The sequence below is a fragment of the Citrus clementina genome, unplaced genomic scaffold (assembly GCF_000493195.1).
Source record: "Citrus clementina cultivar Clemenules unplaced genomic scaffold, Citrus_clementina_v1.0 scaffold_3, whole genome shotgun sequence".
Taxonomy (NCBI): Eukaryota; Viridiplantae; Streptophyta; class Magnoliopsida; order Sapindales; family Rutaceae; genus Citrus; species Citrus x clementina.
Window position 1 is genome coordinate 29,018,290 of NW_006262339.1, and position 17,258 is coordinate 29,035,547.

The window sequence follows — 17,258 nt, forward strand, 5'->3', positions numbered from 1 at the left end:
TGAGTTGTCAAAAAAAAAAAAAAACCAGTATTTGAGTTGTCAAAGCTTAACTAATGAGTGGGAGTGCGGTAGTTTTGCCTCGCTCCCACATCCTAGACTAGGGGTGGGCAATTTTCGGATTCGGATGAATCCGATCGGATTTCGGATAATTCGGATTGAAAAAAAATTCATCTGAATTCAATCCGAATTTTCATCCGATCCGAATCCGATCCGAATTAATTCGGATTCGGATTGGATCGGATGAGTTTGGATTTCAGATTAATTTTCGGATTCGGATTATATTTTGGATTCGGATTAATTCAGATTGAAATCGGATTTGGACCTTTGTCACAATTCTCACAAAAAAAATATGAAATCTATAATTAATGAAAACTTATTAACCATTAAAAAAAAAATTAAAACAAGGTAACAAATGACAATCTAATAATCTATATTGTATTGTTTCCTTAACAATATGGCATTGACATATACCAAGAAAACAAGCCGATGCAAAGTTTCCATTCACAAAAGTAAAAAAAAAAAAAGTTATAAACCATTAAAATGAAAACATTTAAGTAATCAAATCTAATAATCTAATAATTTATAATCAACGACCCATTTATATTCTCATATGCATTCATTTTGTACAAACACTCCCATTTCATTTAATTAGTAATGCTCTTACAAGTTAGGTGCATAAACATTACTCCAAGTCCAAGCCTCCAAATAAGCAACATAAAATAAACATTGCTCCAAGTCTCTAAATAAACAACACAAAATAAACTTTGCTCCAACTATAAGTCTCCAAGTAAACAACACAAAATAAACATTACTCCAAGTCTCCCAACAAACAACACAAAATAAACAATTAAACACTACTCCAAGTCTCCAAATAAATAAACAACACAAAATCACAAAATAAATATTATCATTATATCATCCAACAATAAAATAAACCAAAATAAAAATTATCATCCAAAAACATTTAGATAGACTACAAGTTCCTCAAACCAAAAGTACAATAACATCAAATTAAACTCACAACACACTTTGATGAGTCCTTAACTTTTGCTTTCCAACTACCAACTTCAATTTTCCTAACATAAGATCACAAACAATTATCATGTTACAATTGACTTAAAACCAAAAGCAAAACAATTATAAATATAATACCTTGAAACCAAAAGATTTATTAAATTTAACAGTTACCTTACCCATTCAAATATCATGACGAATACTAGCACCCATCGTTGTAACTTGTAATTGTTGAAGCTTGTGATTGTACATACTCTTTAAAATGAAAAAAAAACATAATAACTTATAATTAGTGCATGAATAATATAAAAAATGTGTTATAATAAATTTAAAAGGTATTCTATATAAAATGTAATATAAAAAAGTTACCCTCTTGTAACTCCATTTGATATATATGATCTTTCAACTCTTGATTAAGGTCGTAGATAGGAGTGACAAAAAGTTTAGACTGCAACCAATTTTCAGTGCAAATCAATGCTTCAATCATAGTGGGAGTTAAAGAACTCCTATATTTATCAATGATACGACCCCTAGTGCTGAAGGCGGGCTCCGAAGCCACAGTGGATACCGGAATTGCAAGGATATCCCTTGCTATTTTCTACAATATCGGATACTTCGACCCGTTCACCTTCCACCATAATAAAACATTTAGTTTATCATTACTAGGATCTTCAATCGGGTCAAGTAAGTATCTTTTCACCTCGGTCGTCACAAGCTTGCCCTCGTTTTGAATTAGAACTTTCTTAGCATATCCAAGAAAAGGGCGAGCAACTCATAAAGTATCATCACCATATTCCATTATGTACCCCTGTTGCCGATCCATGTCATCTATAAGGTGCGGAGAAGAACTAGAACCACCACCACCACCACTAGCACTGCCACTACGAAAACTCTCACTAGGCAATGGTGGTGAGGAGTTCCATCCACTATATGCATCAAAAAGTGAATTCAACAAGCCTTTCATCACCGCGACCATTTCTTCAATCTTTGCACTATCATCGGAAAAAATCATACTAAAAATATATTTAGTAAAATCCATTTTGCAGCGTGGATCAAGTATTAAGGCAATGATCAAGATTTTGTTGATTTTCTCCGTGCACTACCAATATTTGTCATATTTTTCCCTCATACTAGAAGCCATCAAATGCACATAAACATCTTTGCTTTTTTCTAATGCACTCAATGAATTCTCGATTAAGCCAATTGTATCAGAACAAAGATTATAAGTGACACTTAAAGAGGCTGAAAAAGTCAATGTAGCATCATAAAAGATCTTTAAAAACCTCACAATTCTTTCGGCATGTTCCCAATCTTCAAGCTTCGGTGGCCCCACCTTTTTTTCCCATTTTCTTCCTCTCTAAAGTATGCTTCATATGGTTTATCCACTTCCGCCATCCTCTCAAATGCCTCCCGAAATTTCAAAGCAGTCATCAACATCAAATAGGTGGAATTCCACCTAGTGATACAATCCAAAACCACAGTCCCATTAGGGCCTTTCACATGATCTACACACTGTTTAAATGCTTTTAATCTCGAAGTGGATGATCTTACATACTTCACAGCATTCCGAATACCGGCAACTGAGGCATGCAACTCTTTTAACCCCCCAGTGACAATCAAATTTAAGATATGTGCACAACAACGCACATGCATGTAATCACCCCGCAACACAAGTGCATCAACATTCTTCCGCATAAGCATTTGGTTCTTCACATAATCAATAACAACATCATTGCCCGACGCATTATCAACAGTTATTGCACACACCCTCTCTATTCCCCATTCAAGCAAACAAGACTCAATCTTTTTGCCAATGAGCTTCCCTTTCTGGTCTTCAATCACGCTGAAACTAATAATCTTCCTATGTAAACACCAATCACTATCAATAAAGTGAGCTGTGATTACCATATAACTCATGTTCTGAATTGAAGTCCATATGTCAGTTGTAAGAGACACTCTATGCTTATTCTTACATATCAAACTCTTCAAAATTCATTTTTCTTCCAAGAACATATTCATAACATCTCTACTAATAGTTCTCTGAGATGGCATAATATAATCATTTTACTGACTGCCCTTCTACAAGCTTCTTGACTCCATCCTTTGGCCAAAACCATATTACTTGCATTTCCTTCACCACTCTCGGCTACCAATTTTTGTTGTCTTTCATCTTGCTCTCGCTTCACGTTCAAGTACGCTTCATATACTTTTAAATGAGTTCCCATATTGCTAATCCCATCAAACCTAGGATGGCACTGATATATCTTGCCACAATAGTTGCACTTTGCTATATATTGATTGTCCTCAAGTACAGTGTAATGATTCCATGTCTCAGATCTTTTCTTCATTGGTCGTCTCTGAGTTGGATTCTTCCGCTTTGTATTTGTCTTTTCTGTGGGTACTTGTACACTTTCAACTTCATCATCATCATTGGAATTTGATTTTGAATGTCCAGTCATCTGAAAATACAAAAATCATATCAATCATCATTGTTCTGTAACTTCCGTTTATGAATTTTCAACTAAAAAATAAATATAACTTTTGACTATATATAATCTCTTCAGTCTAGCTTACTAGCTATACAAATTCATTTATCAAATTATTATTTGGAAATAAAGCAATTAATGACATTAACTTATCATAAAATAATTCTACTACCACAATGTACGGTATGAAGTTGAATTTTTAATTTTAAAGAATTGATATTGTTCCTTAGTTTGTTAATAATTAATAAACTAATGTTATAAATGAATAATCATACATTAAATAATGATGATTATTTAATAATTAATAAATTTGAATTTTACATCAATACATATTCATGTCTTTCTCAACTAATATTACAAATGAATAATCATACATTAGAAAAAATAAAAGGAAAAAACAGAATAATTAATGTCTTGCTCACGGGTTTGGGGACAGTTTGCAAGCGGCTAACCGCTTGCTCTCGAGTTTGGCCCAAACCATTTGGTGGCATTTTCAGATTTTCATTTTCCAAACAGTTACCACTTACCAACTTACCCGCAAGGCAACAAAAAAATCCCTAAAAGTCGAAAAGAAGCATGAAATTCTAAGTGAGTTGTGTTAACTTTCAAAGTTTCAATTGTCATGGGTCGGGTTTAATTGCTTACCATGAATAAAGTTGCTAGGTTCTCGAGAAATAGTGGAAGTGGATTATCGGCGTTTGGCGTGGCAACTGGCCATCGCTGGATGTGATCAGTTCGGTGGTTGCAGAGGCAGCTGTCAGCTGGGTTTTAGCTGGGTTTAAGTCGATTAATTGGGTTCCGTTCGCCTGGGTTTCAGTCGAAATCGGCTAGCTTCCAGTCGATTGGTGTTAGTGGGCCGGCAAGAGCTGAGTTTTGGCGTGGTCGTTACTCATTAATGGGTTGAAGACAGATGACGGGATGAAGCTGGTTTTGGCATTTTGCTTTTGCTCTGCTGCTCGTGCTCGCTGAGTCCTGTGTCTTTTGTTAATGTCAGTTTGAGTGTTTGACAGTTTGAGACTTTGAGTTGGTACTTGGCTCAGTTGGCTGTGACCTGTGCTCAGTGTGTTGTGAGTTTGTGACTGAGAGTGAGATGTAAGATCTGAGAGTGAGTGAACAATGTGAAGTGTGAACTAGTGAGTGGTGGCTGCGCTGGTGATCCGAATTCCGAAGTCCGAAGTCCAAATCCGAACATGAGTTAAACTTATTTTTTTAGCACTTTAGCTTATTTATTTCATTTTCTTTTTTTTTTTTGGTTTATAGTGCAGATCCGATCGGATGATTCGGATTGATCCGAATCCGATCCGATCCGAACCAAATCCGATCGGATCGCTCAAACTTCATCCAATCGGATCAAACTTATTTTTTTAGCACTTTAGCTTATTTATTTAATTTTTTGTTGGTTTATATTGCAGATCCGATCGGATGATTCAGATTGATCCGAATCCGATCCGATCCGAACCAAATCCAATCGGATCGCTCAAACTTCATCCAGTCGGATTTACCTTCAAATCCGAATCCGATCCGATGCCCACCCCTATCCTAGACTATTCAATCTCACTCGTGACAATCTGACGTTGTATATGACGAGAAAGACAAAAATCAATTGGGGTGACAACTTTTCTTTTAAAAAATGTGACATAATTACTATTGATTAACATATTATCTTTACTATTACATATAAAATCTAATCCTAAGATAAACTTAAATTTACGATTTATTAGACTAACCCATACTTGTGGTAAGGGATAATATTCATTAAATTAATTTTCTATTGTGTAAAATCTTATTTGAGCATCTCTAGCACATTTATCATATTTTAATAAGGTTCCATCCATTTGTTCAGCAAATATTGGTTGCAACAATATTTGCAAAGAATCTACTTGGACAAGATTAATATCTATATGGGACTTGCCACTTCCTGTGTTTATCATGGCTAATGTATCTATGATATTAACATTTCTAAAGTTTAATCTTACTAATAATATTGAATAGGTTATTTGAGGTAAAAGTGGTGAAGATTGAACAAAAGGTTGCTTTGGTCTTCGTCTAATGATCTAGATATCCATATGTCACCTCAATAATTTGTTCATCTTTCTGCTTATTTTGGTTTTATTCTAATATAAGAATTTTTTGTGTAAATTCAATCTTTTTTTTTAATTGAAATTCTAATCTTTCTATTTCTAAATCTTGTGTCGCTATGGTTTGCCTAGAAACTTGTGTTTCTATTTCTACTAGCTGGTTTTCGTAAGCTTTAACTAAACAAAATTTACAAACTTCTATTTCACAATTCTTACACTTATATCTAAGTTCCATGCAACGAGAGTTTCAAACTTGTATTGTAACATGATTAAATTATATATTTATTGGATAAACTTAACTACTTTAACTTATCATAAAAATGTTATGATTTAGTCTAATTGAAAGAAAAGTGTACCGATTTATTATAACATCATCACTAGTATTAGAAAGATACAAATTGACATAGAGTAATAATTAATAACATTTTCATAATTTCATAGTTTATTTCCTTTTCAGTCGGTCTTCTTCCTTTTGGTACATTAAATTATTCAAATATTTTGCCTTCTTTAATAATAAAATAAAAAACTTCATAAAATTTTTTTGTACAATTTTAATAATATAAGCTTATTTATTGCAATGTTGTCATTCCTTGTTAAATATATGTATTTTTCTAAGAGTTTTGATGTCACCCACTTGATGTAGGTGTTTATATAACACCCACATGCACAAAAAAATTCACAATTAATATATAAATTAGCCTAAACAAAAAAAAAAAAAATAGTGGGCCCATCCTTGTGAATGGGAGATTAAGGGTTTGTTTGGCATTGTGAGTGCGTAAATGTAGCTTATAAGCTACAATTTTAAAGCATTTGGTAAATATTTATTATTGTAATTTAAAAGTTAAGTTAATTTTAACCATTTGAATGTTAAGTTAATTTTAACTACATTTCATAGTAAAAAACTATAATAATTTTATTATTTTTGTTGAAGTTTTTATTTAAAAATAATATTTATCCTAGGCTATCAATTTTTTTTTTTAATTTTGCAGAGGCAGACTCAAACTTAATTCATTGGTGAGAAAACTAATAATAAAAATCAATAATTTATAAAATTGACTCCAATACCATAATTTGTTTATAATTTTTTCCTCAATCAAATATAATTTTATAAAAGAGTTAATATGAAAATAAAGACTGATTTTTTTTTTTACAGGATCAATTGTTCATCCCCCTTCTTTCCATATAAATCAGTTCCGTCCATAATTGCAATATTTTTTTTATAATAGTTATGACTTAAATGTTATAATATCTCAATATCAAATAATCCATGAATCCCTATTCTTGTTCTTTAATCCCAAGGGAGAGAGTTTGTTTACATTCATTTTTATCAAATAAGATGCGTGTGGTGTAGATTTCGGATCAGGATTCTCTCTGATCTAATTATATCTTGAGTAAATAATTCAATTATTGGTTGATCGTTAATAAATAAAAAAATAAAAAATATTAAATTTTACTCGTACATTATCACTAAAAAATATATAATAAAAAATATTTAAAAAATCAATAAAATTCAAATTAGTAAAAAAATCCTATTCCTTAGATTTCTCAACATTTTATAGGCGGTCGTTTATTTTACTTTATAACTAGAAAATAAAACCGCACTTCGTACGGCTTTAAAAAAAATTTAGTATTATTTTACACTTGATAAAACTGATAAAAAATATGAAATGATTTTTTTTAAAGATGACGCAGCCTTATAAAACTAATGTTATTTATGAAAGTTAATTATTTTTTTGTTAACTTTAAAAATATATATTAATGTGTATAGTTAAGTATACACAACATTTTCATCAATAAAAATTATGTTCACACTAATCAACTCTCCATTCTTCTCGGTATTAACAGACTCCCACATTTTACAAAGTCTAACCCTTATCATCCAACTATTTTTATCATTGTTTAACTCATGAAGAAAAAAATACTCCATGAAGCACACAATACAAAAAATTTAAATAAGTCAAAAAATAAAAACATAAGAACATTTCTAAAGAGGATGTTGGTTAAATAATAAAAAAAAATCCAAACATAACAAATCTTAAATACTTAATATTTATATAGTTTGAAGAAGCCACAAGATACTAAATAAAAGGTTGCATAATTAAATATGAAATTATGACATTAAAATTAGGTCCTAGTAGTATTGGTGAGGGAAGATGAAAGAACCTTCCTTCCTATATTAATTAGTTGATGTATTTTAAACCACTAAAGTTTAGTTGTTGGCTTAATAAAATAAATAAATGTTTCAAAACTATAATTAATTTATTATTAATGATTACATATTGTTGAATTTAAATAGAAAGAAGAAGAGACATGTAATCTTTTATAATCTACTAATTATTTTCTATTTTTAACATTTTGTAATGTAATTATTTTTTAATCTCAACCAATATATTAGATTATAGAGAATATAAAAAGACGAGAAATAATAATGCCACAAATCTTAACTACTTAATATTTATAGAGTTTGAAGAAGCCAAAAGGCACTAAACAAAATGTTGCATAATTAAATATGAGATTATAGCATTAAAATTAGACCTTAATGGCATTATTGAGGGAAGATGAAGGAACATTCCTTCCTATATTAATTAATTGATATATTTAAGACATTAAAGTTTAATTGTTGGCATAATAAAATAAATTAATGTTTGAAGACTTATAATTAATTATTATTAATGGTTATATATTGTTGAATTTAAATAGAAAGAAGAAGAGACATATAATCGTTTATAATCTAATAATTATTTTTTATTTTTAATAATTTGTAATGTAATTATTTTTTTAATATCACTAATTTATTAGATAATAGAGAATACAAGAAGATGAGAAATAGTGATGACACATCACCTCCTCTAGTCTCAACTTTATATATATAGATATATAGATAGATAGATATAGATTTTTAATATTTTATAATGTAATTATTTTTTAATCTCAACCAATGTATTAGATAATAGAGAATATAAAAAGATGAGAAATAATGATGCCACAAATCTTAAATATTTAATGTTTATGGAGTTTGAAGAAGCCAAAATGCACTAAACAAAAGATTGAATAATTAAATATGCGATTATGACATTAAAATTAGGCTCTAATGATATTTTTTAGGGAAGATTAAGGAACCTTCCTTCATATATTAATATTAATTAATTGATGTATTTTAAGCCACTAAAATTTAATTGTTGGCATAATAAAATAATGAATATTTCAAGACTTATAATTAATTATTATTAATAGTAACATATTGTTGAATTTAAATAGAAAGAGGAAAAGACATGTAATCATTTATAATCTAATAATTATTTTCTATTTTAATATTTTGTAATCTAATTATTTTTTAATTTCAACCAATTTATTAGATAATAGAGAATATGAGATGATGAGAAATGTTGATATCACGTCACCTCCTCAAGTCTCAACTTTATTTTTTTTTAATATCAACCAATTTATTAGATAATAGAGAATACAAGAAGATGAGAAATAGTGATGCCACATCACCTCCTCTAGTCTCAACTTTATATATATAGATATATAGATATATAGATAGATAGATATAGATTTTTAATATTTTATAGTGTAATTATTTTTTAATCTCAACCAATATATTAGATAATAAAGAATATAAAAAGATGAGAAATAATGATGCCACAAATCTTAAGTATTTAATGTTTATGGAGTTTGAAGAAGCTAAAATGCACTAAACAAAAGATTGAATAATTAAATATGAGATTATAACATTAAAATTAAGTTCTAATAACATTGTTGAAGGAAGATTAAGGAACCTTCCTTCATATATTAATATTAATTAATTGATGTATTTTAAGCCACTAAAATTTAATTGTTGGCATAATAAAATAAATGAATATTTCAAGACTTATAATTAATTATTATTAATGGTAACATATTATTGAATTTAAATAGAAAGAGGAAAAAACATGTAATCATTTATAATCTAATAATTATTTTTTATTTTAATATTTTGTAATTTAATTATTTTTTAATTTCAATCAATTTATTAAATAATAGAGAATATGAGATGATGAAAAATGGTGATGCCACGTTACTTCCTTAAGTCCCAATTTTATATATATGCATATAGATAGACAGATATTTTAAAAGTACACGTTGGCACGAAATTTTATGCCAGCGTACCCAACTCATCCTCATCCCTTAACAACTATTCATGTTCGTAACCGATGATGCGGGACAAAACCATACTGAAGTCTTCACGTTGCGTGTGAAAATGAAATTTGTATTGTGGTTACGTGACAACATTAAAAGCAAAGCCGAATTCATATGGTCAGCAGCTGGTGATCACTGAACAGCAGCAATTACAGCATTAGTCGGCAAGAAGAGCCCACAGAGAGAGAGAGAGAGAGTCAATCCACTTGAGAAGCCGCACTGACTACGATGACTACTAGAAAGAAAAAAAGAAAAGAAGTCCACAAGCAAATGATGAAATTCGAGACTCCTTTAAATCCCAAATTGTCAGACTCATCAACAACAATAGCAATGGCAGAGATCATGACCTCTGAATTCCAAGGCCTCGTCTCTTTCACATCCATTTGTATTATCATAAACACGAAAAGGAAAAAATCCCCACCACCAACAACATCAAATGGTGCATTGAAAATGGCCAAAATGCAATGCAAGTAGCATAACAAATAACAAGAAGAATGAAAAGAAAGAAAGAAATTAAAGAACCACTTCGCTATTGTGTTCTGTAAAGTGTAGAGTTGACTCCAAAAGTGCAAAGCATTTACACACTGCTAAAATGATCGTGACTCTCGTGGTCTTTCTTCAGTCTCTTGCCTTCATCAATCAATCAGTGTGCAAAATTTGGTTGCTGTCTCTCTGTCTGTCTTTGTCTATTCTATCTATCTTCTTAGACTTTCATTAATGGTTTCGGTTCATGGGTTGTGTTTATTTTTCTCTCCAGGTTTTTAGGCTTTATGACTCTGTTGGATAACTGTCATTTTATCTTTCATTTATTTAGCTTTGGCTCCATTCTTGTTCATTTATAGCTCTCACTTATGCAATCCACTTCACTTCACTTTCTTCTGAGGCCTTTGCTTGTTGAATTGCTTAGTTAGAATCTTTAGCTTATATCTTAAGGTTTTGGGTTCAATTCAATGGTCACTTGACATGGAATTTAAACTTTCCTCATGTGCCTGCATTATTAGTGTTGAAGTCTGGTTTTGGTATTACTAATCTTGTCATTCACACTTAGGAAGTTAGGAATAATCTTTAATCTTCTAAAAAGTTTAATTTTTTCTTTAAGATTTTATCCCATTTAATGATTTTTTGAGTCATAAATGGCTAGACAGGGGATTTCATCACATACCCAGAAGCTGTTTTACTTTGCATTGATATTTTGTTTTAGTAACGTCTCAGTAACATCTTTAACGGAAGAGGGTGTTTCCCTTTTGGAGTTTAAAGCTTCCCTTATCGACCCTAGCAACAATCTTGAGAGCTGGAATTCATCAGACATGACTCCATGCAATTGGATTGGTGTAGAGTGTACCGATTTTAAGGTAACTTCTGTTGATCTCCATGGCCTTAACTTGTCTGGTATTTTATCTCCTCGCATTTGTGATCTTCCTCGATTAGTTGAGTTCAATATTTCCATGAATTTTATCACTGGTTCCATTCCTACAGACCTTGCTAACTGTAGTAGTTTAGAGATTCTTGACCTTTGCACGAATAGGCTTCATGGGGTAATACCATTCCAGCTGTTCTTCATTAACACTCTTAGAAAGCTTTATTTGTGTGAGAACTACATTTTTGGTGAAATTCCTGAGGAGATAGGAAATTTAACTTCACTAGAAGAACTAGTAATCTATAGTAATAATCTCACCAGTGCAATTCCTGCATCGATTAGTAAGTTGAGGCAGCTTAGAGTTATCAGGGCAGGCCATAATTCCCTTTCTGGTCCAATACCACCGGAAATCAGTGAGTGTGAGAGCTTAGAGGTTTTGGGGTTGGCACAAAATAGTTTAGAAGGTTTTCTACCAAGTGAGCTTGAGAAACTTAAGAATCTTACTGATTTGATCCTTTGGCAAAACCATTTGTCTGGTGAGATGCCTCCCACAATTGGAAATATCCGAAGTCTTGAGTTGCTTGCCTTGCATGAAAATTCTTTTAGTGGAGGGCTACCAAAAGAACTTGGGAAGTTGTCCCGGCTAAAAAAATTGTACATTTACACCAATGAGTTGAATGGTACCATTCCTCACGAACTAGGGAACTGTACAAGTGCTGTCGAGATAGATCTTTCTGAAAATCAGTTGACTGGGTTCATCCCGAGAGAGTTGGGTCTGATTCCTAATCTCTGCTTGCTTCAACTATTTGAAAACATGCTTCAGGGAAGCATTCCTAGAGAGCTTGGTCAGTTGACACAACTTCATAAATTGGACTTGTCCATAAATAATCTGACGGGTACAATTCCTTTGGAGTTTCAGAACCTTACATATCTGGTGGATTTGCAACTTTTTGATAATCATCTCGAGGGAACTATCCCGCCTCACATTGGGGTCAACAGTCACCTCTCAGTACTTGACATGTCTATGAATAATCTTGATGGTAGCATACCTCCGCATCTTTGCATGTATCAGAAACTGATATTTTTGAGCCTTGGATCAAACAGATTGTCTGGAAACATTCCTCCTGGTCTAAAAACCTGCAAGTCTCTTATGCAGCTAATGCTAGGACAAAACCAGCTGACAGGAAGTCTTCCTATTGAGTTTTATAATCTTCAAAACCTCTCTGCTCTGGAACTTTATCAGAACCGATTCTCTGGACTAATACCCCCAGAGATTGGCAAACTTCGGAATTTAGAGAGGTTGCATTTGTCAGAAAACTATTTCGTTGGGTACATACCTTCTGAGGTCGGAAATCTGGAGCACCTCGTCACATTTAACATTTCTTCAAATAGCCTCTCTGGGACTATCCCCCATGAATTGGGAAATTGTGTAAATCTCCAGAGGCTTGATCTCAGTAGAAACCAGTTCACTGGCTCTGCTCCAGAAGAACTTGGACAGCTAGTGAATCTGGAACTCCTGAAGCTTTCTGACAACAAATTAACAGGAGCAATTCCAAGTTCCTTAGGAGGTCTGGCCCGACTCACAGAGTTACAAATGGGGGGAAACATTTTTTCTGGCAGCATTCCTGTTGCCTTGGGCCAGCTTACAGCTCTCCAGATTGCACTCAACATTTCCCATAATAATCTATCTGGTGTGATTCCTTATGAGTTGGGGAACTTGCAGATGTTGGAAGATCTCTACTTGGATGATAATCAGCTTACTGGTGAAATTCCTGCATCAATGGGTGAGCAGATGAGCCTCCTGGTCTGCAACCTTTCAAACAACAACCTGGTGGGAACAGTACCAAATACCACTGTATTTCGAAGGATAGATTCCTCAAATTTTGCTGGAAATAGGGGCTTGTGCATGCTAGGGTCAGATTGTCATCAACTGATGCCCCCTTCTCACACTCCTAAAAAAAACTGGATAAAAGGGGGTTCCACCAAGGAGAAATTAGTAAGCATCATTTCCGTCATTGTTGGGTTAATCTCTTTGTCTTTTATCATAGGCATTTCTTGGGCTATGAAGTGCCGCAAGCCTGCATTTGTTCCACTGGAAGAACAGAAAAATCCTGAAGTTATAGATAACTATTACTTCCCCAAGGAAGGCTTTAAATACCACAATCTTTTGGAAGCGACTGGCAATTTTTCAGAAAGTGCTGTTATAGGAAGGGGAGCTTGTGGCACTGTATACAAGGCTACTCTGGCTAATGGTGAGGTGATTGCCGTCAAGAAGATCAAGTTGCGTGGTGAAGGAGCAACTGCTGACAACAGTTTCCTTGCGGAGATATCAACCCTCGGAAAGATTAGACACCGTAATATTGTGAAACTCTATGGCTTCTGCTACCACCAGGACTCTAATCTTCTCCTTTACGAGTACATGGAAAATGGAAGTCTCGGAGAACAGCTTCATGGTAATAAGCAAACATGTTTGCTGGACTGGGATGCTCGATATAGAATTGCTCTTGGGGCAGCAGAGGGTCTGTGCTATCTTCATTATGATTGTAGGCCTCACATCATTCACCGGGATATAAAGTCAAACAACATTTTATTGGATGAAGAATTTCAAGCTCATGTCGGAGACTTTGGCTTGGCCAAGTTAATTGACTTGCCCTACTCAAAATCCATGTCTGCAATTGCAGGTTCATATGGCTACATTGCCCCAGGTAACATCGTCATCTTACCTCCCTCTCCCCCTAATTTTCTCTCAAACTTAATTTCCCTGGTAATTTCTCTGTGAAGAATTCTCTTTTGTTGTGTAATTCTCTCAGTTAAAATGCTGTATACATCTTCAAATTTGGTGAACTTCATTTTCCTTGCAGTTGATTTATTTATATCTTTCATATAGAATTTAGACAAAGAACTGGGCCAATATCTTAACTGGGTGCAAATGATGTGTATTCTATAACGCATTTCATGCTGCAAAATTTATGTAATTGCCTCAAATACAAAGATGATTGTCAAAACAAACATACATTATTCACTATTTTACATAGTATTTGGCAGTTCTAACATGAAAATTGCTTGATTTTCATTGCAGAGTATGCTTACACAATGAAAGTGACAGAGAAGTGTGACATCTACAGTTTTGGGGTTGTTCTGTTGGAACTAATAACTGGGAAGTCTCCTGTTCAATCTCTAGAGCTGGGAGGTGATCTTGTCACTTGGGTGAGAAGATCAATTCATGAAATGGTGCCCAACTCGGAATTATTTGACAAAAGGTTGGATCTGAGTGCAAAAAGGACAGTTGAGGAGATGACATTATTTCTGAAGATTGCATTGTTCTGCAGCAGCACTTCACCGCTTAATAGGCCAACTATGAGAGAGGTCATTGCAATGATGATTGATGCTAGGCAGTCTGTGAGTGATTACCCGTCTTCGCCAACATCAGAAACTCCTTTAGAAGCAGATGCTTCTTCTAGAGGTTAGAAAAATGATTTCTTCATCTAGTTACATCCTCTGATCTTGATTAGACATAGCAAACAGCATTCATATCATAACACAACGTAGAGCGCCTTGCATTGTTGATTAGTCATTTTGCTGTTGGTGACTATATTATCAAACAAAGAACTAAAAGCAGTACACATAATTTCAGATTCTATTGCACCGTAAGCTCCATTCTGTCGTCAAAAGAGAGTGGTGCGTAAAGCTCGGAGACCAGAATCATATTTACTGAGCTCTGCCAGATTCACTCAGGATTGTGCAACTGTTCAAGACCATAAAATATATGCTCTCATCTTCTTCGTACCGATTGCATTCTTTGGGATGTCTCAGTTTGACCTTATGAGGTAGTAACTCATAGATTATGCAAAGTGAATTAATTGTTCTGATTTTATCTGGAATCTAGCTCAAGTTTCTTGTTGTATATCCCTAAGCTAATTTAAAAACAATTTGAAAGTCCTATTTTCCAAATTATTGCTCTAATCCAAATTGTTTCCCATGGAGAAGTTTATGAAATGCTCCAATGCATTTAGCAATTTCTAGTTATAGATACGGACATTAGCCCTCACAGCCGTATAAAATACACATTGATTTCACTTTATTATTGTTTCTTGTGATAAACTCAGCCAATAAAAACGTTATATTGAAGTTCTCTCGTTCACTGATTTCTTAAAATGTAGAGATATATTTGTTATTCCAGTTTATGAATTTTATGAATATTTTTATTTTTTTAATTTTTCTACAGGCGAGCGAAGCACAAATTAATTTTGAGTGAAGCTATTGGCACCCCTTCATTATTCTTATAAAATCCTATTTCAAATAAAATTACAGTTAAGGGACAAAGAAGAATTAAACACATATTGAATTTTTTTTCCAACACATTTCTTACATTCATAATCAATCGCATTTTTTTTTAATTTTCTACCTATTACTTCTTATCTAACTAAAATAAATTGTACAAATTTGGAACAATCTATATTTTATTTTCCTGTTTCTTATTGATTAAACATTTTTGCACTTAAAATTACTTTCAAACTACAATCTAAAAAATGTGTTATTCAAGCTAATGATTTCATAGAAAACTTTATCACCTAGACAACTTTTTAATTTGTATGTAGAACAACAATAAATTTATGGAAGAAATGAAAAATAGCACAATCCTACTTTGAGTTTTAAATAAAAAAAATTAAATGAAAAACAAGAAGAGTGTCTTTGAAAAAAAAAAGAGAGATTTTTGGAAATAAAATAAATATAATTGAAAAAGGAGTTTCATGAAGAGATCATTAGAGGGGGTGCCAATAGTCCAACTTTTAATTTTTTGCCCTACTTTTTCCAATATTCGAATTCATGTAGCTAACTAAACAAAGTTACTTGAAAACTATTCAGATGAGAGTATTCTATTTTAAGAATTATATACAGACCATTCGGCCATAGCTAGGGCATTCTATTTTAATAATTATATACACATAAGCCAAACTAGGGATGGCAATTTCCGGGTCCGGGTCCGGGTTTGGTCTTTCCGGTTCCGGACCCGGACACCAAAAAAGTCATACCGGACCCGGATTTGAACCCGCCTTTCATGAGTACGGGTCCGGTCCGGGTTAAACCCGGAAAATCCGGGTTTCCGGATTGCGGGTTTTTAAACCCGGATCACATACAAATAAAAAGAAAAACGAAAAGAATACAAACCCAGTTCTACAGAAATCAAATACAACCCAAATTCCTAAATATCAAATCCAAATTGTAAAATTTTCAATGTTTTCAAAGCCATAAACCATTCAATGCAAATCTATAACTCACGATTCACAAAATACAAAATCCATGTCTACAGACTACAATTCAAACTCACGATTCACGGCTTCAGTTCATGAACTTCAAGGATCGGCGTCCGGCGAAGCAACAAACGTCGGCTATTGATGATGATGATGCGGACGATGACGATGATGACGACCACAACGTCACAGCCGCGATTACGATTGGCAAAGGTAGACAAACGGCGGCCAAATGGAGGTTGATGGTGCTGGTGAACATGAACACAACGAAGATATGACGAGTGACGATGATGATTTGATGAAGAGAAGAGCATGATTTGTGAAGAGAAGAGAAGAGTTGAAGGAGGAAAAGAATGAGAAGAGAAGAGAAGAATGAAGGTGGCGGCTAGGTTGTGAAAGTGTGAAATTAGGGCATCTCTCTTTTTTTTTTTTTCTTTTTATATTAAAAAAATAATTTTAAATTAAAGATATCCGGGTCCGGGTTTCGGATATACGGATTCATCCGAACCCGGAACCGGACCCGGATACATCCGGGTCAATAAAATTTAATCCGGATACCGGATTTATTTTAATCCGGTACGGGTTGAACCCGGACCGGATTATCCGGGTTCATCCGGGTCCGGTCCGGGTCCGGGTTAAATTGCCATCCCTAAGCCAAACCTTATGGGAATTAATAATTTACAATCCCAAAATAATATTAAACCCCTTAAAATGTACGCAATTTTGCGGCCAAATTCTTCACGTTTTTGTTATTTTTAATTTTTATTTTCACATAGACCTAGATTTTTTTTTTTTTTTTGGTTTGTTTTGGTATGCAATTTTTATGAAGCATACCGGCTGCACAACACACCATTCAAGTTGGCTCATTCGTTAAATATATTCTAAAACAGCA

The 17,258-nt window shown here is 33.2% G+C and overlaps 1 protein-coding gene across 2 annotated transcripts; it reads left to right on the plus strand.

Annotated features, from left to right (window-relative positions):
* Window positions 1–9,893: 9,893 nt before the first annotated feature.
* On the plus strand, window positions 9,894–15,216 carry LOC18047131 (leucine-rich repeat receptor-like serine/threonine-protein kinase At1g17230). 2 transcript variants are annotated; one of them, XM_024188511.1, is made up of 4 exons: window positions 9,894–11,109; window positions 12,271–13,819; window positions 14,194–14,577; window positions 14,749–15,216. In XM_024188511.1, the coding sequence occupies exons 1-4, from the start codon at window positions 10,891–10,893 to the stop codon at window positions 14,763–14,765; spliced, it is 2,169 nt and encodes a 722-aa protein (XP_024044279.1). In that variant the 5' UTR covers window positions 9,894–10,890; the 3' UTR covers window positions 14,766–15,216. The 2 variants fall into 2 exon arrangements, with proteins under 2 accessions (XP_024044279.1, XP_006442219.1); XM_006442156.2 differs by having other exon boundaries at window positions 9,894–13,819.
* The last annotated feature ends 2,042 nt before the right edge of the window (window positions 15,217–17,258 follow it).